Source organism: Ictidomys tridecemlineatus, chromosome 4, assembly GCF_052094955.1.
Source record: "Ictidomys tridecemlineatus isolate mIctTri1 chromosome 4, mIctTri1.hap1, whole genome shotgun sequence".
NCBI lineage: Eukaryota > Metazoa > Chordata > Mammalia > Rodentia > Sciuridae > Ictidomys > Ictidomys tridecemlineatus.
The window spans coordinates 75,938,393-75,964,574 of NC_135480.1; the positions used below are offsets into that span (position 1 = coordinate 75,938,393).

General features: G+C 34.2%; 1 protein-coding gene and 2 long non-coding RNA genes across 9 annotated transcripts in view; 1 reads left to right on the forward strand and 2 right to left on the reverse strand.

The window, feature by feature from the left end:
• Nox4 (NADPH oxidase 4) overlaps positions 1-9,761 on the reverse strand; it is a 271,262-nt gene extending 261,501 nt beyond the window's left edge. For 6 of the 7 annotated variants that reach the window (XM_078046845.1, XM_078046846.1, XM_078046848.1 and 3 more), the window contains exons 1-2: positions 9,621-9,761; positions 8,918-9,013 (exon numbers count right to left, since the gene is read on the reverse strand). In XM_078046845.1, the coding sequence (XP_077902971.1) occupies positions 8,918-9,013; positions 9,621-9,677 (153 nt within the window). In that variant the 5' untranslated portion in view covers positions 9,678-9,761. Of the gene's footprint in view, positions 1-8,917; positions 9,014-9,620 lie in introns of those variants that run through there. The other variant, XM_040285078.2, reaches the window with a different exon arrangement.
• Positions 5,070-9,723, forward strand: LOC144377157 (uncharacterized). The gene is made up of 2 exons (XR_013437827.1): positions 5,070-5,116; positions 9,561-9,723. It is a non-coding gene; the product is annotated as an uncharacterized LOC144377157 (long non-coding RNA).
• Positions 9,762-15,877: 6,116 nt separating the features above from the next.
• Positions 15,878-26,182, reverse strand: part of LOC144376848 (uncharacterized) — a 55,526-nt gene continuing 45,221 nt past the window's right edge. The window contains exons 2-3 of the long non-coding RNA XR_013437219.1: positions 21,217-21,292; positions 15,878-16,280 (exon numbers count right to left, since the gene is read on the reverse strand). This is a non-coding gene — a long non-coding RNA (uncharacterized LOC144376848). The remainder of the gene's footprint in view (positions 16,281-21,216; positions 21,293-26,182) is intronic.

Below are 26,182 nucleotides of genomic sequence, written 5' to 3' on the forward strand. Positions count from 1 at the left end.
ATGCTGAGTGCTTCCCCAGGGAAGAGCAAACATGACTACTATGATTATAATTCCAATTACTATTGTTGGCCTCAGCAATGTGCAAAGTAAAATAACTCCTCAATATTTACCGTGTTCCTACTCTAAGAGTCATTTCCCTAAGTCATACTTTTGATGCCAAGAATTAAGCAATCCAAATGAAATATTGGTGTTGTTCCTCATGGGGTGTTAATTTATTTGATTTCCTTCTTTGAGGACATGGCAGGGGTAAAACAGGTGTGTAAAACAATGTTCAAAAAAATTCAAGGGAAAGATTAAGACTTAAATTCTACAAAGGACTGATCTGGAATGTCACAATACCTTCATAAGGAGGCGTGAGAAGGGATTTTATGCAATGTCATTCTGGAATGTTACTGCTCAGTTGGGATTCTACAACTGAGGAAAAAAGAACTACATTAATCTCAAATTAATTCGTCAAAACTCATGCTTAACTTCCAGAGGAAAACTAAGAAACATGTTAATGTGTCAAAATGCATTCTACTGTCATGTATAATTAGAACAAATTAAAATATAAAAAAACAAAAGTCATATATCGAAGTCCTGATGTACAATACTTCAGAATGTGACTGTATTTGGAGATAGTCTTTAAAGTGGAAATTAAGATTAAATGATATACTTGGAATGGACCCTAATCCTACTTTAATTGTCCTTAGAAGAAGAGATTAGGAAACAGATGCACACAGAATGAAGGTCATGTGAAGACAAAGGAAGAAAAGAGCCATGTATAAGCCAAAGAGAGAGGTCTACAAAAGGAACAAACCCCACTGACAACTTGAGCCTTAACTTCTAGCCTCCAAAACTGTGCAGAAACAATTTTTCTTTTTTTGTTTAAGCCATCTACACTGTAGTACTTTGCTATGGCAGTCCTGGAAAACTAATATAGTAGAAAGAAGTTGAGATACAAGTTTTGACTTGGATTTAAAAACAATCCATGTATTTTATTCTTACCTTTATGTCTAATCAAGTACTTACTAAGATATACTAAAGCAAACTCACAAACATACAGACTACACATAGTCACATGCCGAACTATTGTGTTATGACACATAATAACTTGACAAAAGTAGAGAATTCCAGGTTTTAACACTGTTGAAGAACCTCACATGGTACAGCAGGATGATTGAGGGCATGTGTTCAGTGTCAAGCAGATGTGGGCTCAAACTGGACTCTTCCATTTAGCTGTACAAGCTGGGGAAAGTTATCTATCTGCTGAGAATCACTTTCTCAATTCTACAAAAAGTGATAATTTCTATCCTCAGAGTGGTTATATGTATTTAATTAAATATAAAGATTAAATGAGCTTATAAAAATAAAGAGCCATGAAGTGCATCAGGTACATAGTGTGTGATCAATAAATAGTAAAAGTCGTTATTTGATTGAATCATATAAAACTGCTAATATTTGATTGTTCTGTTCTATCAAAGGCATTCTATATGATTCAACTCAATATTTATGTTGCATAGAGGCAGAAGAACATAATGATTCAGAATAAAAATTCTGTCAATTCATGCATGGATGAAGAAAATATGGTTTATATGCACACAATGAAATACTTTTCTATCTTTAAAAAGAAGGAAATCCTGCCACTTACACTGACATGGATGAAACTGGAAGGCATCATGATGTTAAGAAAAATAAGCCAGGCACAGAAAGACAAATACAACATCATCTCACCTAATATGTGGAACCTAACAAAGTTGAATTCTTAGAAGTAGAGAACACAATGGTGGTTACCAGTGGTTGCAGAGGTGGGGTAAAGTAGGGAGATAATAGTCAAAGAATGCAAAATTTTAATTAGGAGAAATAAATTCAAGAGATCTATTGTACATTATGGTGACTATAAAGTAAAAATGTCACAATCTTGAAAATTGAAGATTTTAAGTGTTTTACTACCAAAAAAAAATTAAAAAGTATGTGAAGTAATTAATGCATATGTTGATTAGCTCCATTCAGTCATTTTATAATATTTATATATTTCAAAACATCATGGTGTATACAATAAATTTATACAATTTTTGTAAAATTAAAAAATAAAAGAATATAAACTCTAGATCCAGGACCTTTAGGCTAGATTCCTGCCTCTGTCACTCACTAGCAAGTTATACAATCTCCCTCTCAAATTCAGTTTCTCAGTTGCAAAGTAAAAAATCAAAATCATCTATTCCATACGTTAGATAAAAAGATTAAGGATTGTCTTGCATGCACAAGGTCCTGGGTTCAGTCCCCAGCACCACACACACACACACAAAAAAAAAAAAATTAAGTAAATTAATCAATGCAAAGCTCTTTGAATAATGCCTAATACTTAATCCTCACTGATGCAGTCTGCTATTAGCATTAATGTTATTCATAACAAAATGAAGGAAGTGATTTTAAAATGCCTGAAATTCATTTCAGCTGCCAATCTATGCTGCTTGGAATTTATTGATAAAAGAGAATTACACACTAGGCGGAAAACAAAGAGATCAAATATTGAGCCCCCGAATGCTGATAAATAAAGCAAAATCAGAAATGATCTAAATAGGCTGGGTGTGTTAGCACACACCTATAATCCCAGCAGCTCAGTGTAATCCCAGCAGCTGAGGAGGCTGAGCCAAGAGGTTCAAAGGCAGACTCTGCAATTTAGAGAGGCCCTAAGCAATTCAGCAAGACTTTGTCTCTAAATAAAAATATAAAAAAGGACCAGGGACATGACTAAGTGGTTAAGTATCTCTTCAATCCCCAGTATCAAAAATAAATAAACAAATGAATAGCTCAAAAACTAAGTAAAAATGTCTTGCAATTCCTTCACAATTTATCTAAGGGAAATACAAACTTCCAAAAAAACCACCTTTATTATGTTGAAAATATATTTTTATTGAGAGAAAATTAATAATTTTCCTTAAATTCTTAACTTGCTTAACTTGCTGTTCATTTTAAAATATCATTTCACATAAAAAAAAAAGCTAGTGGTCCATTTTTCATGGGGTTTAGACAGAATCAATAGACCAAATAGTAAACAAACCACTAATTCAGTGACTGATAGTAAGAAAATAACTTCAATATTATTTTTCTATTTTGAAAAATAAAAACAAACTCTAAAGATACCAAAACTCCCAAGTCTAAAACTCTGTGGATTGCTATCAACTGTAAATTGATAAAGACTATACTGTGATTTCATCAAAGTATTAAAACCCACCTCACCTGTCAATAAACAGAAAAACACCTGGCTCAATTAGTAAAGATTAAGAAAAAAAATGAACAAAAGTAACAGTTTAAAATATCCCCTGAATAAAAACTACAATGTGTGCCTGGCTTATTCTAGCTAGTGACTTTTATATTCTGTGCAATAAAAGGAAAGAATTAATGATCAAGCCTTCTTCAGAAATTCACAGGAGGTATGTATTCCTTCCTTCTCAGCAGAATTAATGCTGCCCAGACCAGCTGTGAAACCAACAGTGACTTAAAATCCTAGGTTCATTTGCCTAGAAATTCTAATCTTCAACCTTAAGAAGTTCACATGGCATCAGACTTTTGTCTCTGTACAGTGTTATGATACACTTCTAGGACTCATAAGAGGGTAAATTAGTTAATGTTTCTAAAGAATAATGATTGACCAAAGAAACATCATCCTGGTGTTTCACTAGAAAGTTAGAAAAAACCTAAATGCTCATAACTTTCTCTCAAATAACATAGATATCTCAAAAAGAATTTCCAAAGGAAAAAAGTTTCATGTCCATACAGCAGGTAGGAAAAAAAAAAAAAAAAAAAAACCTGAGGAAAAAGCAAAGAATTTTTAATTCTCATCTTAAAACTATGAGAATAGGTTAAAATTGAATAGTCCATATACAAATGTTAGTTTGGAGAGAAAAAAAAATGTAAAACCAAGAAACTAAGGCACATATACCTGGTACCACAGAATTCATTCTTTTCCAAAGTTAAAATGTTTATATCAATTGCATAATACTCTAGTTATAAAAATGTCAAAATATATTTCAAAAATGGGTAACATGAATATGAGTGCTTGATTTTTGAGTTAGAATGCCACCATATTTTTTAATGGAAAAATTAAATTTTTTAGGTTTGCTAACAACACATTAGCATTTTCTATTAGAGTAAAAAGTAACTGTATCTCCATTTCTTAAAATAAATATATCAAAACTTATTTTCTTAAGCAATCCAAGGTGTTCTTTATTTAAAGAGCTGCAATGGAAGAGTGCATGAGGTCGGTTCAATTTTTTTGTTTGCTTGGGTATTTGTTTTGTTTTGGTTTCCCCTCAAGACTTTTCTTCTTATCCAATTTTAAGACTCCAAACTCACAGCATGTCATAATTAAACATCTCCTAGGAAGTACACAATCAGATTAGCATGTTAACTCAGGCGTAAACCAGCCATGACCATGCTGTTTTCAGTCTGTAAAAGGCCAATCTGGGAAAGATCATTAAAAAAGAAGAAAAAAAGTACTAAAACATATTTATCTCTCCTTTATTTTATCTTCTAGCACTATAGGTCTTTTTTCCCTTTCAATTCTAAAGTAATTTTTAATCTTTAATTGTGGTATAAGAACAGTCATATAGAAATAGTAATGAACACTCTTGTTCTGAGAATTAAATATTTCCCCTTCATTCTTAAAAATTACCAACACCAGAAAGTTCAGAAGACCGAGATTTTTATAGTTCATGCCAATAATTAAAGTCCACAACCACCCTTCCAATATCAACTCTTATTTATAGAGGAGGAGAAAAAAAAAAAAAAAACTAGCCATAACATAATGTATTTTTTATTGGACTACTTAGCTGGCTAGTTGTTCGCTTTGAAAGCAAAATAGTAAGCATTGTGGCCAAGAGTAAGAATAAATCTCCCCACAGTTTGTACTTGAACTGCCAAAAATGGAAGCCACTGACCATACATGGCCATTCAGTATGTGAAATGTGTCTATCATTATAAAGGAACTAAATGTTTAGTTTAATTTTATTAATTTAAAAAAAAATTATTTGTGGGGGAGGGTGGTTAAGGAGGATAGTTTCTCACTCTGTTTCCCATTCTGATCTTGGACTCCTGGGCTCAAGTGATTCTCCTGCCTCAGCTGGGACTATAGGTACATGCCACTGCATCTGATTCCAAAAAACTTAAATTTTAAAGTTGATACACATTTGTGTTATTAGATAAAATTCTGACTGTAAACTTTATGAAGCCTAAATATAGGTAAGGTGTTCCTGTTAAAAATGTAGTGCTTGAATTGTAACTTTCCTGAGTACAAATTTCAAGTATTTAATGAGAAAGAATCATGTAAAGTATCTCATTAATTTCTCTAGTAATAACTACCTGTTAAAGTGATAATGTTTTAGATATGTTGAGTTTAATTTATTTTTAGAATTAATGACTCTGTCTTCTTCTTATTTTGTCTTGCATTGTATTTCTACTGGGCAGTATGGATAAAGAATAATATTAACCAGTGGTTTACATTCTTGAGATGGGCAAGATAAATAGTTTAGAAAAATATGTATTATGAGGGAAAAAGCAAAGAGGTAAGAAAAGACTCCATTCAAATTCTACTTCTGACAGTAACCATCAGACCTTAGAACAAGTCACATAGCTTCCTAGGTCTGTATATCCTCAAATGTAAAGTGCACAGCATAGCTTCCAAGCTAAAACAAAATATTTGTAAAGTGTCTGGCATATCATATGTATAAATAAATAGTTGAATAATAATTGTTTTCAATATAAATCAGAGATCTTTGCCAACACTTCTCAATGTCTGTATCTTCCTATAAACAAGATATGTTCTGTAGATCCTTGTAGCCCATAATACCATAGTAATGTTACTATTATAGGTACATTTTACAGGTGAATGGCAGCAAGCTTTATATTCAATGCTATTATCAAATTTCTCAGCGAATGAATATACTGTTTCCATCTGTGTTTTAAAATGGTACAATCAAATTGATTTCCATAAATAGTATCGTGAGAACCTAAAAATCATCTAAAAATGATTAATAAAATCAGAATACTTATGTCCCCTTTAGTATTTCTACAATTCTATCATTTTAAGTCTGATTACTTGATAAGGTCTAATATGCACTGCTGTAAGACATAAATAATATTAAGTCATTAAAGCTGTAAAACACAAACATCAGCAATATTTACTTAAAAATAATTGTAACTCATTATTATTATGTATTATTATACTGTATATATATATATGTATATATATATACATATTTGTCTATATGTATATGTGTATGTGTGTGTGCCTGTGTGTGTGTGTATTGCATTTTGAAAAGCATCTGCAAATTCTTACTCTATGAAACCATATCATATCCATCACAATATTAGAAAAGTTATGCCTAGGACAAATAAAATTACCATGAAGTTAAGACCAAAACTATAGGGGTTACTTTTTCACTAAAAAGAACCATATAGTTTCAAAATACCTCCTTCAAAAAGTTTAGATACATTAATGAAAAAAAAAATTCGTAATTTCTGGGGAGACATTTAGAAGTCATAGATTATTTTTCCTTTCCACAAGAACTCTTGGTAAAATGTTAAATTCTTACTAGATGGTTTAAAAATCAGCTCGGTTTTATGAAAACTAACTCACGATCAGTCTGCCCATTGCCCTCCTCAATCCTAATCTTCCATTTGTTCATTTTATCACTCTATTCCTTCATTCACTTGATCAGTGTTTATTGAACCCTTATTATATGCCAGCAGTTCTTAAACCTTCCTAACTTGTTGGTATCATTTAAACAAAAGCACTAAGTAGAATGGAAGTAAAGAGATGCAGCATATTTTGAAATGTTTTAAACTTTTATTGGGCTGTCATAAAGAAAAATAAAATTACGGCACTTGCAAACCACCACGTTAAGCAAAATACGTCAAACTCACAAGGTCATGTTTTCTCTCATATGCAGAAACTAGAGAGGATAGAAAAAAAAAAGAAGAAAAAGAAGGTAGGAGTGGATCTCCTAAAAATCAAAAGGAGATCAGTCAAGGAAAGGGACAAAGGGGTGGAAGGTGGGGAGGAAGGAAGGAAGTGCTAAGGAATGATATTGGCAAATTATATTGTTATATAGGGTGCATATATGAATAAATAACAACAAATCCCATCAATATGTACAACTATAAAACACTAATAAAAATGTGGGAAACTTTTTTAAAAAATAAAATAGACATAATTTGAAATTAAATATTAAAATTTATTTGGCTGTTAGGGTGCATGCATGCACACACATGCATGTATATATGTTTATCAGACCTATCACTAACATATATTTAAAGTTACACAGGATCCATGTTGACAAAAATTGGTTTACAAAAATTTTTGGTTTCCAACATAATTAGTTTCCTTTTAAATTATTGTTTTGGCTTAGGCTGGGTCACAGAGTTCAAATCCAAAGTGCAGTTATGTCTTTTCAAGTTATTGCAATAACTCTCCAATTCTTAAGATTTTATATTGCCACAAATACCCTCTTAATCCAGAACAAATTTTACTCTCAAGAGTTTTCTCCATGTTGCTCAACAAGTTATGTAATAAATTTCCCACTGGAAAACCTCCTGCTCATTAATTCACATCAAATAACAAATTTCCAGGAAACAAAATAAGGAAAGGCTAGCAGATCTTATGTTTTAGTACAGAAGATTTCTTGTTTATTGAATTATAATTATTTACTTGTTGGATTTCCATTAGATTGCAAGCAACTTGAGGGATGGGGCTTTACTCTTCATGCATGCATTTGAAAAGCAGAGGTTTCAGGATAGTTTCTACATTGTTGAATAAAAGAAAGAAAGAATTGTTCAGATTTTAGAATTTCTAATAAAATGAGTTTGTTTTTGAGACTCTCTTAGCCCATTAGCTAAAAACCTAGGCATTAAGCTTTAAAAAGATAGAGTGGCAATATATTATGAAAAATAGTACTTTGGTTACACAATAAAAATATCAATCATTAATTCAGCTGCAACTTATTGCAGGCTTAACACTTGCAAATCATTGAGATGCTAGGATTAAAAAGTAAAGTCCGTACATGTAAAACGTGAAAGGGAGAGCTGGTTCCACAGAATTCATTGAACTAATATTAAAATTGCAATGAAATTATGAAAAAAAAGTGATACATTTCCTCTTTTGAATGTGTTTTCTTCCTCAATGAGAAGGAATGACAAAATCTGCTTGTTCAGGTGACCTAAGACCTTGCAATATATTTTATAATTTTTGCTTGTTGCTTAGAAAATATAGTCTCCTTATACAAAGTAAGATGTCATCAGTGACACTGTCTTTTGTTAAGAGGTTAGGTAGGAAGAGGATAAGAAGGAATAATGAGATCAGAAACAGAAAAGGGAAAGGAAAAAATTTCAAAGTGAATAAATCAGAGCAAAGTTTTGCACAATATTATCCTCATATTAGACCAGTATTCTAGAGCCATGATCAGCCACTAACTTAAAGCCAGCAGATGAGAACTACACAGAAAGAATACCCTCATTAGACATATACTTTGTGAAAACTGTCAGTAAAAGAAACAGTGCAGAAATCCTCTGGATAAGCTTATGGGCAGGATGAAAGCCTTGATAAGTGCAAACTAAAAGCCTGTCATCAGTTGGTTCTCCTAGTATAGCAAATCCTTCAGGGCATTTTGCAGCTTGCAAAAAGTAGCAACCCTTCTCAGGCTCTAATAGCCTCTGGCAGATTCATTCATTTCACTTTAGCAGATAATACCTTTGGTTCTTAAAAAGAGTTAATCGTTCTATTCTAGACAAGTGTAAAAGATAAATCAAGAAATTTGACCACTTTAGAGATCAACAACTTTTTCAAAGTGTACAACAAAGGTTTCTTTGATAAATGGAAGAACTGACCAAGTTCTGCTGAATTAAAGCCACTGCACCAGGTCACCCAAGTCCCACTTACACCCAGCATCTGGTAGAGGTAGTGATACTCTGGTCCTTGGTTGTACAGCAGGAAGGTTTTCCAGAAAAGCAGGACATTCAGAGACAGCCAAATGAGCTAAACCAATCACACAAAAGGAGAGAAAAAACAAAAATTTTAAAAAGGTATCACTTGATGAATGAAACCACAAGTCCATTGTTTGGACACAGAGTTTTCAATGCAATCTCAATGAAAAATTGCAGAACACTTTCTTAATTGGTCAGAAAGTTGAAAAGCGCTCATAAATAAATCTGGACCCAGGCCCTTCACCTGAGATAAGATTTGGGTGGCAAACAGGTCAGCTAAATGATCTTTGAAATACAAAATAAGATTAAGAAATTAGTGACATCACCATGATCACCATGTCCTAAGTAAAACGCAAGCAACCCCAGAAAAAAACAATGGGGGCAAACATGTTTAAAGGGTTAAGAGAAAGCTGTGTTCACTTAAAGTAATTGCTTCTCCCCTCCTTCACATCCGCCCATCAGAGTGTAGGAAAGTTCCCATGCATGGGGGTTGGGGGAGGGGTCGTTATCATCTCCAGGTTTTAACATTGTAAAGTTTTGTTAGTTGAAACTGTTCGAATCTAACTTCCACTTCCAACTTCCCACCCGCCCACACTCAGGGAATGAATCAAACTAGCTGCGGGAGAGACCGAACGCGAGCGCCCGGCCCGCCATCCTACCAGGCAGAGGTGTTTAACCCCTTCGTTGGCCAGCCAGCTCCTCCAGGACACAGCCATGCCGCAGGCCCCACGGTGCTGCGCTCTTTGCCTGCGGCCCCGAAAAGGAGCAAGCGACTGCCGGGACAGCGGTTACAGCGGTGCGGCCCGCGGCGGGGCGGGAGAACCGAGGGTCAAAGACTGAGTGAAGTCGGGGCCCGGCGCCGAGCCAGCCCGGGCGGGGTGTGCGCCCGCTCCCACCCGCCCTGCCCGCTGCCCCGGCGGCCGCACCGTCTGCGCTCGCGCCAGCCCCTTTGTCTGCGCTCAGTCTGCTGTTGTGGCGGCTGCTGTTCAGGATGTCCCGGGTGGAACTTGGAGGCGTCCCCCGCAATTGCAGGCTCAGTCTGCCCAGTGCCGAAATACCAACCAAGAAGTGGAGCCTGATAGTCATGTTAAAAGTGGGAATACTCGCTACACCCTTGCACCCGCGTGCACACACACACACACTCAGCCCCCCCACACACATACACAATCAGAATCACACACACAGTACACACACTCATACACACCCAGCACCACAGTCACACCACACACACCACGCACACCACACACACACTCACATATTCACACAATACCCCCACACACACACCACACACACCATACACTCCCCACACATGCCCCCTACACATCACAAATGCATGCGGCACACTCACCACAGGAACAAAACACACACACCTAGTTTTGGACTGGTTGTTTTCCCCCTCCAAAAAAGTTTAACTCAAAGAGGCTCGGTAATGAAGTTTGAACTTGAAATAGTTTTCTGAGTTTCAACCTCCCCCTTCTCAGGCTACTCATCCTGCCTCAGAACAAAGGGCCCCTCCAACAAAGAAGCCTCCCACTACCTGTTCCTTCATTACACAGTCTACCCTATCTGACTGGAAAACTTTCAAAACATTGCTGAATAAAAAGAATGGGGCCTGGGTGTAAAGAGGTAAAACTGCCTTAATTCTCAGGGGCTTTATGGAAGCTCAGATTCACTCTACTTAGGAATTAGGTGTTTTACTACCTAGTTTGGGGGTCTATTTGGTAGTAGGATCCTCTCAAACTTGTACTCTGAGGCCCAGTGAAGAGTGAGAAAAATGTGAAGCCAACACAGGGTACCCATCCTATACTGCAGTGCATCCATATTAGGGAAGAGGGGGAAAAATCATTCATATAAAAGAATGTCTGATGATGCACAATAAGTTCATTAAAACATAAACTTTCTCAAATTTAACTAACAAATGACAGAAAAAGTTATCTACTACTAACCTAATCTTGTGGCTTTCAGGTTCTTGTTTTTTTTTTTTTGTTTTTTGGTTTTTGTTTTTTTCATTATGAAATTAATTTTATCACACTAGCCATGGGATATAATTGAAACTAAATTTCATAAAATCATACTGACCTTACTCCATGTAATATGCTTAATTTAGTGAGTAGATTAATGTTTACAACCTTCAGTTTGAAAAATTGGAGTAAATTCATATCAAGTTCAAGTTAAATTTCAGTTTCCTTTCTAATAATCTGATTATTTGAAACCTTCCTATTTCATACATGATCTAATCCTAAAAACTACCCCAAATATTAGCATTAGAGAGTATATTATTTATCAACTATTTAATAATAATTTATAAGTAATTTAATAATATTTATAATTAAGACTGTGATCTTATGGACCATGTGATTCTTAAAGAATAAATAAAAGGAGCAAATTAGAAACCCAAGCCTGTCACTACTGGATAAAGTTCAAAATTTAATACATACTAAAACTTTAATTTTAATAAATGGGGACAGGGCTATTGGTTGGCTAAATAGTTTCCTGCAATGCGTTGAGAACATCAAGACAATTGAATAGTAGAAATTTCTAAAAGCTCAGCTACTTCCAGAAAAATAATGACAAAAAAAAAGAAGACAAAAATTATAGAAGCAACTCTAAATATATACCTGCAAAGTATCAGGCACTGACCTTGGTAAGTAGTAATCAGAAATCTCCCTTACTTTTCATGACAGTTCTCTAGCTGTATGTTAGTCCCCCACATTAAAGCTGAAGAAACTGAAGGTAAGAGATTAAGAAACTTTTGTTACATAGTGAAAGAGGGCTGCTTAAGGCTTAAACAACCCACTACCATTCTATTGTGAAATCTAAAAAAATAACAGAAAGCTATACATAAATGTTGATTATTTTATTTGTGACTATTATTCTGCTACTTTGTAAAAGGAGTCCAGGATCAAACTGTGTATGTTGACAAGCAAGCTATCCCTGAGGGACAGAGCTGTTCTGTGTTATGCCGGAACACCCATTAGTGATGTTCTTTGCAATATAATTTTCTCTAAGCCAGATTGTTGAATGCAAGTTACTATTTTTTCCTAACTAGGAAAGACTGCTCTCAAAAATAATAGGGAGAGAGTTCTGTAGTTTTATCAGAATCTTTCAGATACCATAATGAAACTGATATTTGCCATGAAGACTTCACAAGAAAAATATAAATGACAGAAACTTTTGCTCTTGGCTGAAATAATGCTAAGCTTGCAGCACAACACTGATTATTCTATGCCGACTATAAACTCTAGTAGTTGAAGACATTCTTGACCTATCATTTATTACTTAATAAAGAATTTCTATAAAAAGTGTCCTTCAGAATATGAAATGCTTGGGGGAACTTTGATAAATTTCAACCCTTGAGCTCTCTTACTGCATTTCATTCTGTCTTCACTTGGAAGCATAACTTTTTTTCCCCTACCCATTTCTCCTCCATACATACACACAGACTTATCCTTGAAGTGTGCATGTTTTGGTATATTATTCTATACATATGATCATTAATACATTTTCCAAATATTAATTTAATTATGTGTGTACATTTCTAATTTGCCTGATAAACTAGACTTCTTAAGGACAAGCATCCTGTCTTATTCAGGTTTTAACCCAGGACTTAACACAAAGTTTAACATATAGAAGGAATTTACATAATATTTACTGATTCATAGTTAAGTGCATATATCATCCTTCTTTATGCACTTTTCTCAAACTTCAGTTTCTCGAATGTAATTTACATTTTTCCAATAAAACACACACAAAAATAAATAAATAAATAAATAGTCTGTTCTGCTTATAATCAACTACCATAAAAAGATAACTGTGGAAAGAACCCCTTGACATGGGTAGCATTTATCACACAAGTCATTTGATACTCACTTGAGACAACTGGACATTTTGCATTAGTTTCCTGAAACTTTGATGAAAAATTACTACAGACTTCATGGTTTAAAACAACAGAAACTACCAGACAGAGTTACATGCCTACAATCCCAGCTACTTGGGAGGCTGAGGCAGGAGAATCCCAAGTTTGAAACCAACTTGGGAATGTAGCTCAATGAAAGAGTACCATTGGTTCAGTCCCTAATATAAATCAATCAGTCAACCAATTAATAAGAAGTTTATTCTCTCACAGTGCTTATGGCCAGAAATCTGAAATCAGTATTGAGTTGAAATCAGGATGTTGACAGTCCTCTTCCTGAAATGGCAAGGGAGATTCTGTTTCTGGACTTTTTCAGCTTCTGGTGGCTAATGGCATTCCTTGATTTGTGGCACATAACTCATGTCTGCACCCTTGATCATATCACCTTCTACCTGTATATATGTCAAAACACCCTTTGTCTCTCTCCTCTGAAGGTACGCCTGTGATTGTTTATAGGCTCACCTAGATAATTTCCTCATGTCAAGATCTTTAATTTAATTACATCTCCAAAAAAATTCCTTTTTCCTTACAAAGTAACATTTATGGGTTCCTGGGATTAAGACCTGACATCTTGGAGTGGCTATTATTTAGCCTACTGATGCACCTAAATTAAATTAATTTATGTCATTTTTATTTTTTATGACTGGATATGCCAGCCTTAGAGTAGGACTTTTGAAGAAATTCTCCTTAAGCAATGAAAAATTGGGATTTCTAAATTGCATCTGTCAGAGAGCATGAAATTATATACCAGGACGTATGCCTGGCAGAATTCAGTAAGATTTTTTTCTCCTTTGTAATTTGATTGAGCTTATCATTTTTGTTATCCCATATGTGATTATCAGGAGAAACTAGCATTAAAGTGCAAGATGAAAAAAATGCCTATTTGTCTTTCTTAGAAACAGAAAGGGGAAAGAAAACTGAGAATTCCAATCCCCATGTAATGAATGATGGATAGAGAATCCTGGAGATGGGAGTGACAAGGATAGCAAAGAAATAAAGGAAATTTTGCACCATGTCCCTGAGGACCTTGGCAAGGAAGAAAGGCCCACCAGAGACTGGTAAGAATTGGTCCAAGGCCTTACCATTTACAAGTCTGAGGACAAGGTCCAGACAGTGACTCATTGTCATTTCTATACAAAAACAAGTGTAGACCATCATCTGATTCAGTCACTCAGGAATGTCCACTGTGCCCTCTCATGTCTAGGTCAGCTCCTTAAGAAATATTGAAGAAGTTAGAGAGGTTCTAATGTCCTCAAGGACCAGATATTTGTTGAAAAATAAGGCTTATAAAAATGAAGGTAGTTTAAGAACTACAGAATGAAGATGTTAAGTACGTTTCTTGACTAACTATGAGTTAAAATGAACTTTTTTCAGAGTTTCTTACATAAAACAAATTTCTGGATTTCATAAAACAATAAAATTTCAATACTAAAAAAGATTACTTCCCAACCTACATATATGTCAAAATATGGCTATGTATTTCAAATATATACAATATTTTATGTCTATGATGTCTCAACAGAGCTGTTACAAATAAATAAATAAATAGAAATCCACATGGACTAGGCGAAATTTTGCTTCAGTTGGGGCAACTTTAAAATGTTACAACAACAACAAAAATACTATCCACAAAAGAAATAATTATATGAAATTTTAAGTATCTTCAGCTTCTGTAGAAACTCACTATATTCTTTCTCTCATTTCACAGCAAACCTCTCACTATTTTTTATTACTTGAATCTCAAATTTCTTCTATTCAGTGGGTAGGGCCATTCTTTCCTTCATTCTAATTTTATAAATAAGTGAAGTGAGGCACATGAAGAGTAACTAACTTACCCAAGGTAACCATGGTATTAATAATAGATTCCCTGGAGACAGTATCTCTACTCCTTCCTCTTCACCATGTAGTTATGGTTGAATCAGGTCTTCCAGATATTCTGGATTTTAATGATGTAGACCACAAATCACTGGTGATTGGTAACAATAAGTGTGGTTGGCAATTCTCCCCAACCGTCCCAAGGGTGTAGAGATTTCCATATTATCAAGACTCTCTTGTCTTTTGTTATGATATCATTTGTCCTTTTGTTTGTATGGCATTTCCTGAACACAACCATTAACAGAAGAATTCCTGGATGTTTGTGGAATTTTATTGTTCTAAAAAATGTAAACAGAAGTGTACCAGGAAGCCAAGAAATATCCTTAACACCTGATTCCATGGTTCTGGTTGCATCCTCAAACAGCTGTGAAATATTAAAAATAAAACAACTTCATCTCCAGTGTCACTTCACTTTTTGAACATACCAAAAAACCTTAAGCCCAAACTATTAGAATACATGTTAAATGGAAAAATTTCTAGAGTCACAAAAGCATCAAAATTTGATGTGGTCTAGGAGAGCATTAAAACTTTCACTTAATAAGTTGTGAATGCCCGAAAGGCAAGTATCATGTCTATTTTTGTTCATTCTTACTTTCCCAGAGCCAAGCATGTGACTTTGAACATGAGTAGGTCTTTGGTGATTGTTTTGAGTTAAAGAAACAATCAGGAAAAGAATCAAAATTAGATAAATTCTCTCCCAATCATTGTTTCACATTGATATCTCCCCACCTGCATTGCTTCTTTAATTCTTTCTACTCTCCAAACATATCCTGTTTCCTCACGACTCCATCCATGTATGCATGCTATTCTTGCTTCATGACACATTCAGTCTGATGATGTTTACTTAGTCTCTAAACCCAGAATAAGTATGCCTTCCTCTTAGAGGCCCACAGGAACCCTCCCAGCCCAATCAGGAGCTTCTCCTTTGTGAGGGTGCATCTACTGTATGAGGCTCCATCTCTGGGATTATGCTGCATTTGTTGATGAATTTTCTAGGTTGCTTCTTTGTCTAGCCTGAGATTTGAGAGTTCTTTGAGGACAAGAAAATTTTCTTTTTTTTCTACAGCTCAGAACATAGTGAATTCTCAAAAATATACTTCAAGAACAAATGAGTGAGTAAATGTCTGATTAAATAACAGCTTAGTTTATTTTCAAAACAAAAACTCAGCACTCATCAAATGTAATTCTAATTGCCTAGAGTGTTGCAAAGGTTTTAGGTTAGAACTCATTGGAGAAACAGCCTCAGGAACAAGAAAGGATAAACAAAAATAAAAGTAAATAGCTTGAATTATGTAATGTTGAACTGAATCATCTTCTTTCTCATCAAATTCCTAGGGACATTAACCCTCAGCCAAACTTATTTTCTACTGTCCAACAATTTGAGGTTGGAGATATCAAAATCTTTTTGATTTTTTATTTCTTCAAAATCGACTCCTCTGAATCATCTTCTTTCTCAACAAAGATGATTTCCCTTTTTCTCCTTTCTCACAAGCTGGAAATATGCTTGAAGCATGAATGTAAAGACAGTACTCTGAAAGAGTAAAGAAACAAGATGTTAGAAGATATGTATGAACTTGTGAATGCATCATAGTCACTCAATTAGATAACTCACTTATTTGCTGTTATGGGAGAAGGAAATAAGATTCTGCTTTATTCAAAATACTATATTTTAGGTTTCAGTGGTTTAACATATATTCTATTATTACATAAATTGATTCCTTGAAGTGAGACACTTCCAGAATAAAAAAAAAAAAAAACAGAAATGCATGACATTAGTTGAACACATTAGGTGATTGGTAGATAGGACAACACTACAAGCTAGAAAGCAACACCCCTTGATGGGCCAGTCCAAAACATAAGCCCACTTGGAAATATATCACATTTTATTAACAAGAACAAGATTTTTTTTTTTAATGTAAGATTTTTGGTGTATGTTGGCTGCTACTTGGAACTTCCAACAAAATAATACAGAATTCATGAAATAAAGTTAGGCAAGAAGCAGCTTATTTGCAAATATAAATGAAAGAAATAAAGTTCTACTAATGGAAAGTCTATCTACCTGTCACCTTCAATTTAATGAATTAAAGTTACATTAACTGGGAAACTTATAAGGAGAGAAAACTAATTGTTTCCATATCTCAAAAAGCCTGATATCAGATTATCTCTCATAGTTAGCCCAAGGATAACAATCAGTAATTTGAGATAGCATTAAGGTAACTGATATTAAGAGGCAATGAACTAAAAATAAAATACAATAAAGAGAAAGGGAGAGTCTATGGGTTCTATGAAGGATTTTTTGAAAGATGGCTTTGAGCATGATTACTCCACATAAAACTTCTCATAAGCAAATAGGCAAGAATTCTGCAAGGTTTTGAAATAATTTTATTAAGGTAGAAACCACAAGCCTGACATACAAGGACCTGTAAAGTTGGACTTATAACAAAAATATTTCATCCTCCAGAGTTTTAACAAAGAAAGAACACTCTCTCTTTCCTCTTCTGATGTTCACAATTGAAAAGAACTTCTCAGATATAAGGTCAAGATGCAAGGGATAAGGGACAAAGGAAAATTTCCCTGAAAGCAGAACCAGAATTTGGTTAACCAAAAGAATTAACCCTTCCAATGAGATAAAGTGCATTCACAATTCCTGCCTCCGAGAATTTAACACTTCCTATGAACCAAAAACTTCTATATGGTTAACATTTCTGATACAAGATAATGTATAATGATACAAGATAATTCTACAAGATAATGTAGTTGTCTTGTTTCTACTCTGGCTTTACTTATTGGAGCAAGGGTAGGAGTGTAACTTGTGTTTAGTTGTTGCCAAATCAACAGGATCCACTTCCATATTTGATAGTCAAGACTACATTTAATCTCTGTGCTCAATTTTCAGCTGCAGCTGAATGGGATTTTAGGTGGGTTTCACTGAAGATATGAGTGTCAAAGAGGGCAAAAAAAGAGGATGCATGGATATCTGCATGGTTAGAAGAAAAAGCTGACACACTGAGAGTTGTTTTTGATAATTTATTCTCTCCTAGTCCACCTATTAATAGACTACTCAGTGGTTCATCTGAGCATAGAACTCTCAGCTAAATATCAAATTTCCCAGCCAATCTTGCAGATATGAGTGGGCATGTGGTCAAGTGTTGACCATCAAATGTTAGTGGAAGTAATATACTAAACTTTCCAGTGGTATTGCTCAAAAAGAAAATTGCCTATATTTCATTTCTCTTCCCCCCTTCATAGGACTAGAACAAAACTGTGCTGTCTTTTACCAGGAGAAAAAGGATTATAAGAGATATTAAGCAAATAGATAGAAGAAAGCAGCTTCTGGGATGACATCCTCAATAAAATTTCCCTGCTAGCCAAGAGTAAATGGGCTCCTCAATGAAGGAGAGAAAACGACCACCACTATTTTTTTAAAACTTTTTAATGTTACAGTAAATGTTGTAGTCAGCTCTTTCACTGCCATAACCAAAAGACCTAATGAGAATAATTTTAGAGGAAGAAAAATTTTTATGTGGGGCTCACAATTTTAGAGGTCTCAGTCCACAGATGGCCAACTCCCTTCCTCCAGGCCCAAGGTGAGACGGAACATCATGGCAGAAGAGTGTGGTGGAGGAAAGTGGCTCAGAACATGGTACCAGGAAGCAGAGAGAGACTAAGCTCAGCTCTCAAAACATTTACCCTGAAGGCATACCTCTCATGACCTGCCTCCTCCAGCCACATCCTGTCTTCCCATAGTAAATCCCCACCAGGGGATTAATACACTGATCAGATTAAAGCTCTCATAACTCAAGCATTTTGCCTGTAAACTTCCTTATATTGTCTCACACAAGAGCTTTTAGGGGGACACCTCACATCAAAATCATAACAATAACATAGACTATATTCTAAATTTATAAATAGATTTTGAAAATCTTAATCGATAATAGAAGGAAAACAAACAAATATATTAGCTTTCTAAATGTTTCCATCACATTTTAAGGTATTGGTGTGTCAGGAGCTATATCTTAATCTTTATATTTCTAACACTTATCCAATTGCTTGACAAGGTAACCTGTCTGTATTAATTAGTCATATAATTCATGAAATGTCAATAACAAAATAATAATGGTTGTAGAAATCAAATATTTGTAAATGAACATTAATTCTGCTTTTTCTACCTGTTAGTTGTAGTTGTATTCCTAGTGTCTCTGAGCCTTCTTATCAAGTTTTGCAATGGATTATTACTCAATATATCTATTCTATATGAAAGAGAAATGCATCTAGTCATTATTTCTTTATTCTAGAAAATTATAATAATTTATGCTAATAGCAAATTTAAAATAACAGAAACAGCAGACTACTTTTTAAATGTGGAGATGTATTTTTGTCAGATAATTTTTGAAATTATACATATTTTTTTAGAGTTCCATATCCAAGTTTCTAATAGCAAATTCCATATTACAGAGAAGTACTCAAAAATATTATAAGATCACACAGCAATAAGTCCTCAAGTAAACTCTCCCAGTCAGACTTAATTTAAGTAAAAAATAAATCCAATTCTATTTGTGATAATTGTCTGAGTGGCAATATTCATTAATAAGGTTCTTAACAGAATATAAACAAAAGAGATTCATGGAGAGCATTGGAGTATTATAACTATACCACAAAATTCAACATAATGAAAAGAAAAAACTGCCATTAATTTTCCTGTTGATTATCAAATTACACTTCTTTCCTCCAGCTCATTAGTACTGGATATTGTATTGTTTTTCTTAATAATTGAAAAATCAGATTATGAAATTAAAAATGCCATATAAGGAAGGCAATCTGATGTATTAGACAAAGCAGTGAACTGGGAGTGAGAAGACCTAGGTTTCAGTGATTTTTTGTTCTGCCAGAAAACTGTTTATTAACTTTGAAGAAAGGATTTCATCTTTGTTTGTGTGGTGTTGGGAATTGAACCCAGGGCCTTGCCCATGCTAGGCGAGCACTCTACTGCTGAACCACAACCTTAGCCCCCCCACAGACTGTTTTTTTATATTTTATTTTATTTTATTTGTATTTTAATTTTATTTTTTTGTTTTAATTAGTTACACATGACAGTACAATGACCTTAACGTATCATACATTTGAATCACATGGGATACAATATCTCATTTTTCTGAGTATACAGGTTGCAGAATCACATTGGTCATGTATTCACATATATACACACAGTAATACTAATGTCTGTTACATTCTACTATCCTTCCTGTCTCCCCATCCTCTCCCTTCCCCTCCCATCACTTCTCCATCACTTCTCTCTACCTAATCTAAGGTAGAGCTTTTCTTTTTTTTTTTCTCACATCTTCATACATGTATTTTGTATAACAATGAGGGTCTCCTTCCACCATTTTATAAGGATCTCCTTTAGTTACTTGGGGCATCATTAAATTGCCAAGGCTGGCTTTGAACTCACAATCCTCTTGCCTCTGCTTCCTGAGAGGCTGGGATTACAGACATGCACCATTGTGCCCTGTGTGATTTCATCTTTCTAAACCTTGAGTTGTGAATACATTAGATTAGCAGGATGGGCTTGAAAATCATTAAGGTATTTTCTGGTTCTAGAGTTCTGTGATTGTATGAATTGCCTAATCCAACACACATCATTATCTAAAGTACATGTTATGAAAACACGAATTCATGTGAACATACTTTATATACAACCGAAGATATGAAAAATTGTGCTATGTATGTATAATAAGAATTGTAATGCATTCTTCTGTCACTTATTTTTTAAAAATCAATTTAAATTTTAAAAAATTAAAAATTAAAAAATATATGGAAATATTTTAACATCTTCAGAATTAAATATAAGGCTCGCTTAGTTGATATCCAATAAATAAATATGACAAAAAAGATCTCATCTAACATATTTTAATTGAGGAATATACTTTGTGTTATTCATCGTGTTAGATGAAACCTGACATTAATGGTTACTCTATAGATGACCCTTAGCCTTCTAGAACTTACTGTGAAGTGGAAAGGCAGACACTACATTAATAGCTATAACCCTAAATAATCCTAATTATGAGAAATACTGCCATGGAGGTGGGCAATACTGTTAGTTATAAAGTAAACAAACCTATCTTGATCTAAGGTGCTAAGACATCATCTCTGATTAAACTGAGACCATGAAGGTCAATAGCCTGGCAAAGACTGATAACAGAAGGGACACTCAAGTAAAGTTAACAGCATGAGCAAATTTCCTGTTGTAGAAGAAAGATCTTGGCCCAATGTGTTGGCTGAAAGCAAGCCAGCATTTAAATAACACACAGACTAAGTGAGAAAGTGGTTCAAAAGGAGACTAGAGAGGTAGACAGGTTCAGTTCATTTGGAACCTTGGATCCAGATACATTATGACTTTGGACTCTGCACAAAGATGTATGGGAAGAGATAGAAGCATTTAAATGGGATCATAATGTTAACAGTTTTACCTTTAAAACTTGATGCTATTCTTGATGAATATGTTGGAGATTGCAATTGTGGATAAGGAGATCAGACCAGAGGCTTCTGCAGCAAAGAGATGAGAGATGGTGGTAATTGCAACAGGGTTGTTTTAGTTAACATGGAATAAGATAGTATTTTTCAAATATATTTGGAAACTAGAATCTGCCAAAATTGTGAGGGGATTACTCTATTTACCTCCAAGGACAGCAGTCTTGAGGCTTTAAAGACAATGAAATTTTAGAAGAATCATAGTTTAATTCAAAGGTCAAAGCATCAAAACAAATAGAAAGTCAAATTCAAATAGTTAAATGTTCTTTCTCTGAAGAAGTATGAGGTTTTGAGGATGATTTCAATTCATATATCAGTATATTTATAAAGAGAATATTGCATTTTGAACTAATGCAGATGTTCATTTCACAATATCTTTAAGGAATGGTCATACAGTCTTTGAGCCCCTCTGATTTCTGACGATGTATTACATTTTAAAGTGGACCATTGGTTTGGGACTATTCTAGATGTTCTGAAGATCTTCCTGATATTGTGTCCAAATCCCTGGACTTTAATTGCTTCCTTGATTCTCCATCTTACCTCTGAACCCCAAAGGTATAGAGAATATGATTAATCCCTCTGACACGACAACAGTTCAAACAAGTCATAAACATAGATTAACAGACCAGTAGAACTGGATAGACAGCAGAAATATATTCCCACGTACATGGAAACTGGTGACAAAGTTCCAAAGTCAATTTAGTGAAGAAGATCAGTTATTTAAAAAAAAAACAGTTTTTAAACATTTAAATAATCATATGCAGAAAGAAAGGAAGGAGGAAATGAAGAAAGAAAGGGATTAATTTCTATTCATATCTTATATCACCCACAAATATGAACTCATAATGAAAAAAAGACCTAAATGTAAAATAATGAAAAACTTTAAGAACTAAACAAAGGGAAAGCTTTTAACTTTGTGCTAAGAAAAAAAGTTCTTAAATATGATACCCAAAACATGATGTATAAAAAAATATGATAAATTGGAATTAATTAAAATATAAAACACCAGTTCTTCAATAGATAATAAGAAAATTAAAATAGAAATCAGACTTGTAGAAATATTTTAACCCTTATAACTAATAAGGACTTGAATCCAAAGAATAGAGAACCTTCAAAACTTAATGATAAGGAAGCAAATAGATTAGTAAAAATTCACCAATCCATCACCAAAAAAGACATATGAGTGTAAATAATCATAGGAAAACAGCATTAGGACCATTAGTTATGACATAAAATTAAAACTTCGATGAGATATCACTCTTTATGCATAAGAATGGATAAATTTTTTTAAAAAATAGTATTGGAGAAACTAGTCTATCTACACTATGGAATGCTATTCACCAATAAAAAAGAATGTACTCATGATAATACCACATGCATGAATCTCAAAATAATGATTCTCAGTAAAACAAAAGCTATACACAAAAGTATGTAGCATATTACTCAGTTTTTACAAGTGTCCAGAAAATAGATAGATAGATAGATAGATAGATAGATAGATAGATAGATAGATAGATCCTATATATTGAAAGAAAGTAAATCAATTTTTTTTGTGGATTGAGTAGGATGGAATAACAAGGGGCCAAGGAGGTATTACAAAGGATATATAGGAATTTTTATTTTATATAATAATAAGCATATATCATATAATAATATATCATAATGTAACACATATATATACATAAACATGTAATATATTGCCATATATACACACGAAGATTAAATCTATGTGTTTGTATATAGCATATAAGTGACTTTGCTAAAAGCTATCCTCAAATCAACCCCATTCTGCAATTCAGTATCCAAAATGGATATGATCATGTCACTTTAGAATGTCTCATGTGGAATATTCTGCATTATCACAGCTATTTTCATTCAGTCTTATTTTCTGAAGTGCCAGCTTAGTATTTTACACATGGTAATATCAGCTAATTCAAAGTTGAGTTCAGGAGAGGTAAGCTTCTTGAGGAAACTATTCTCTTTACCTCCAAGGACAGCAGTGATAGGGCTTTGAAGACAAAATGAATTTTTAGAAAAATCACAGTTTAATTCAAAGATCAAAGCATCAAAACAATAGGAAGTAAAATTCAAATAAATGTTCTTTCTCTGATAAACAAATTCAAACTTGTATCTGCTTTCATGGTTTATATAAAGATTTATTTTTATACTAAACACTAATTCCTTTAGACTATGTATAAGCAGGGCATAAAATAGTCATGCTTTTAAAAATAGTATAATATGCAAACCATTGGTATGCAAATTGATCTTACCCTGGCCTCCAAGATACTATTAGATATAAAAACCTTAGAATCATGCTGTTTACAAACCACCTAATCTAAATCTATATTATATAAAAGAAAAAAACACTCTCAGAAGTCACCGTCTACAAATTGGAATGTCTAGAATTGGAAATTTTACACTTGGAACGTCTGTACTATAGATGGCTTAGGTATCATAAATGAGCCCTAGCTCTCTGACAAGTGATGCCTCTGGCTGATCTGTGGGCAGCCTGCCCAGGTCAGAAGGGTACGTGCGTGCGCATGCGCACGCACATGGGTACTGAAGATGGAACCCAGAGACTTGCATATGCTAGGCAGGCACTCTATCTTTGAGCTTAGCCCTAGTCCTTCAAGGGTACTTTTTGTTCAGTGCAGCTTTTGCCAATAACCTTAATGGGAATTTTAATCATCAACTCCTCGAAACTATTTTTCTTTCCTTAAATTCTCTAAGATCATTCATACTGAGAAAATAAAGACAGTTAAAACTTAAACAACAAAAATTATAAGGTTTATTATATGCCCAGGACAGTATCAGATTCTAACTACTTAGAAATGTAAAATCATGTCAAAGATGACAATACTAGATTATCACATTCTCTGGGGCATTTGTTTGGAAAATAATGTGAGGAGGAAGTACAGGAGATAGGGAGGGCTTGAAACAAGTAATAATATTACTTCAACCCCCTCCATCATGCAATGCCTGTTAGAGATGCTGAACTATGTAGTGTTCACAGCAACCTCTAAGGTAGCAACTATTATCCTCATTTTGAGGAGTGAAAAACTGAGGCTCTGAAAGTGTAAGCCCCTTACCAAATTCACAAAGCAGCAAAGCGACAAAGTTGTTACTCAGGCTCAGAGCTGTAAGGGGCTGTATAGCTGTACTGTATTAAATTACTAAACAGCCTCCTGGAGAGAAAGACCCACCAGAGATTTAGGAAAAAAAAAAAAAAAGTTGGTGTTTTTATATTACTCAGGAAACTCAACTAAGATTCCAATTCCGATCATGATGCCATTGAGATCTTTATGAAGATACAACTCCTATACTTTTTAAAAGTGATGAATGCCATTTTTTAATTCCTAAAAAAAATAATAGAATCAGAAACAATAAACAGAATATATTTGTAAAGAATCAATCATTCTCAGCAAACCTAATTACTTTATTTCTTCCAACAGAATTGCATGCTAGAAGATAATGGAAGCACAAAAGAAACAATATGTCTTGATTATTAATGTAACAAATAGTGTCTCTTAGGCATTAGGACAATTAATTGAAAATAGTCTCCATCTGGAATAAAATTGACTTCATAGGAACAAAAGGGCAATGACATACACTGTCAGGGGTCAGTCTGGGCTGCTTGTCTTACCCAGCTCTGAGGGCCATTTATAATAGTATTTGTAGGGGCAGCAATTACAAAGCAGACAAATCCTTCTCTCTAGTGTGGCTCTGCCTGTCTAAGAGACCCAACTCGAATTACAGGGAGATAAAATTGGGGGAGCCACCAAGATGTTACTTGCTAGGGAAATCAGTTTCTTTTGCAAAACACACCATGATTCAGAAAGTTGTGCACAAAACTTTAGGAAGTCATAATGACTTCTAGAATTTGAATTCTGAATTTAAGCTTAATTTTGCAACACAGCTGAAGACAGAATATCTAATACAGGAGATAAGTCATTCTTGAAAGCATAGGAAAAAGAGTCACTGTCAGAAAGTGAACCATTTTAGATTTAGCAAAGTTCAGTAACCTGTGGAAGGACACACAGACATGGCACAGGTGTGAATGGTGCAGACAGAGAATTAAAACACAATGTGTATCTGTCCCTGATTTTAACCCACTAAATTGTACTACTGCCATTCCACATAAAGATGAACTTTTCAACTCAAACTTCTTTGTCTCGGGTGATTGGGAGTAGAAATAGACATAACCTCCCATAATGGAGACAGTACGAACCTACAGACAAGTAAGCAGACAGCTTCCTGCTTTCTTCCTTGGAACCTGTGGAGTATGAAAGAAATCAGGTCTTGGTATAATGAGGAAGCAAGAAACCGCTAAGTGTACCCTGTAGCTGTTGGGTGTCCAGATCAGAAAGAGGTGGTCAAGTCTCCCAAAGTGATTAATCCTCAGGCTTTCCCTGGGAGCTGCCCTCCTCACTCAGATTTTTACATGGGTGTGAAAACTATTTATTAAGCTATTCTTTAAAAATAAAATCTATTATTAAGAAGGAAGCAAATTGAGCTATTTATTAAGATAAAAGCAAGGAAAATTCCTCATAAGTCAGGCAGAGCACAGAGCTTATGTTTGCTGACAAGACACTACTTCTATTTGCCTAAACTGAAAACAGACACTATAGGCAAAAATATGATGTTTATAAAATGTTCTTCCCTATCCTTGGAATCTTTCTTTACTTTCCAAGGAGTCTGAGACTGAGACTACTGCAATCACAAATCAATGGTTCTCCCAGTTGCTGAGATGAGAGAATGCCCCCAAATCATAGCACTTTTTGAAAAAGAAATTATATTTTTATTCATTATCAAACACTTTTAAGAACAGTTCAAGAAAATGAAAAATAGTTTTTTTTCTCCAAGAATTTAAAACTTTTGGTAATTTTTTTTTCTGATAAAAGGTAA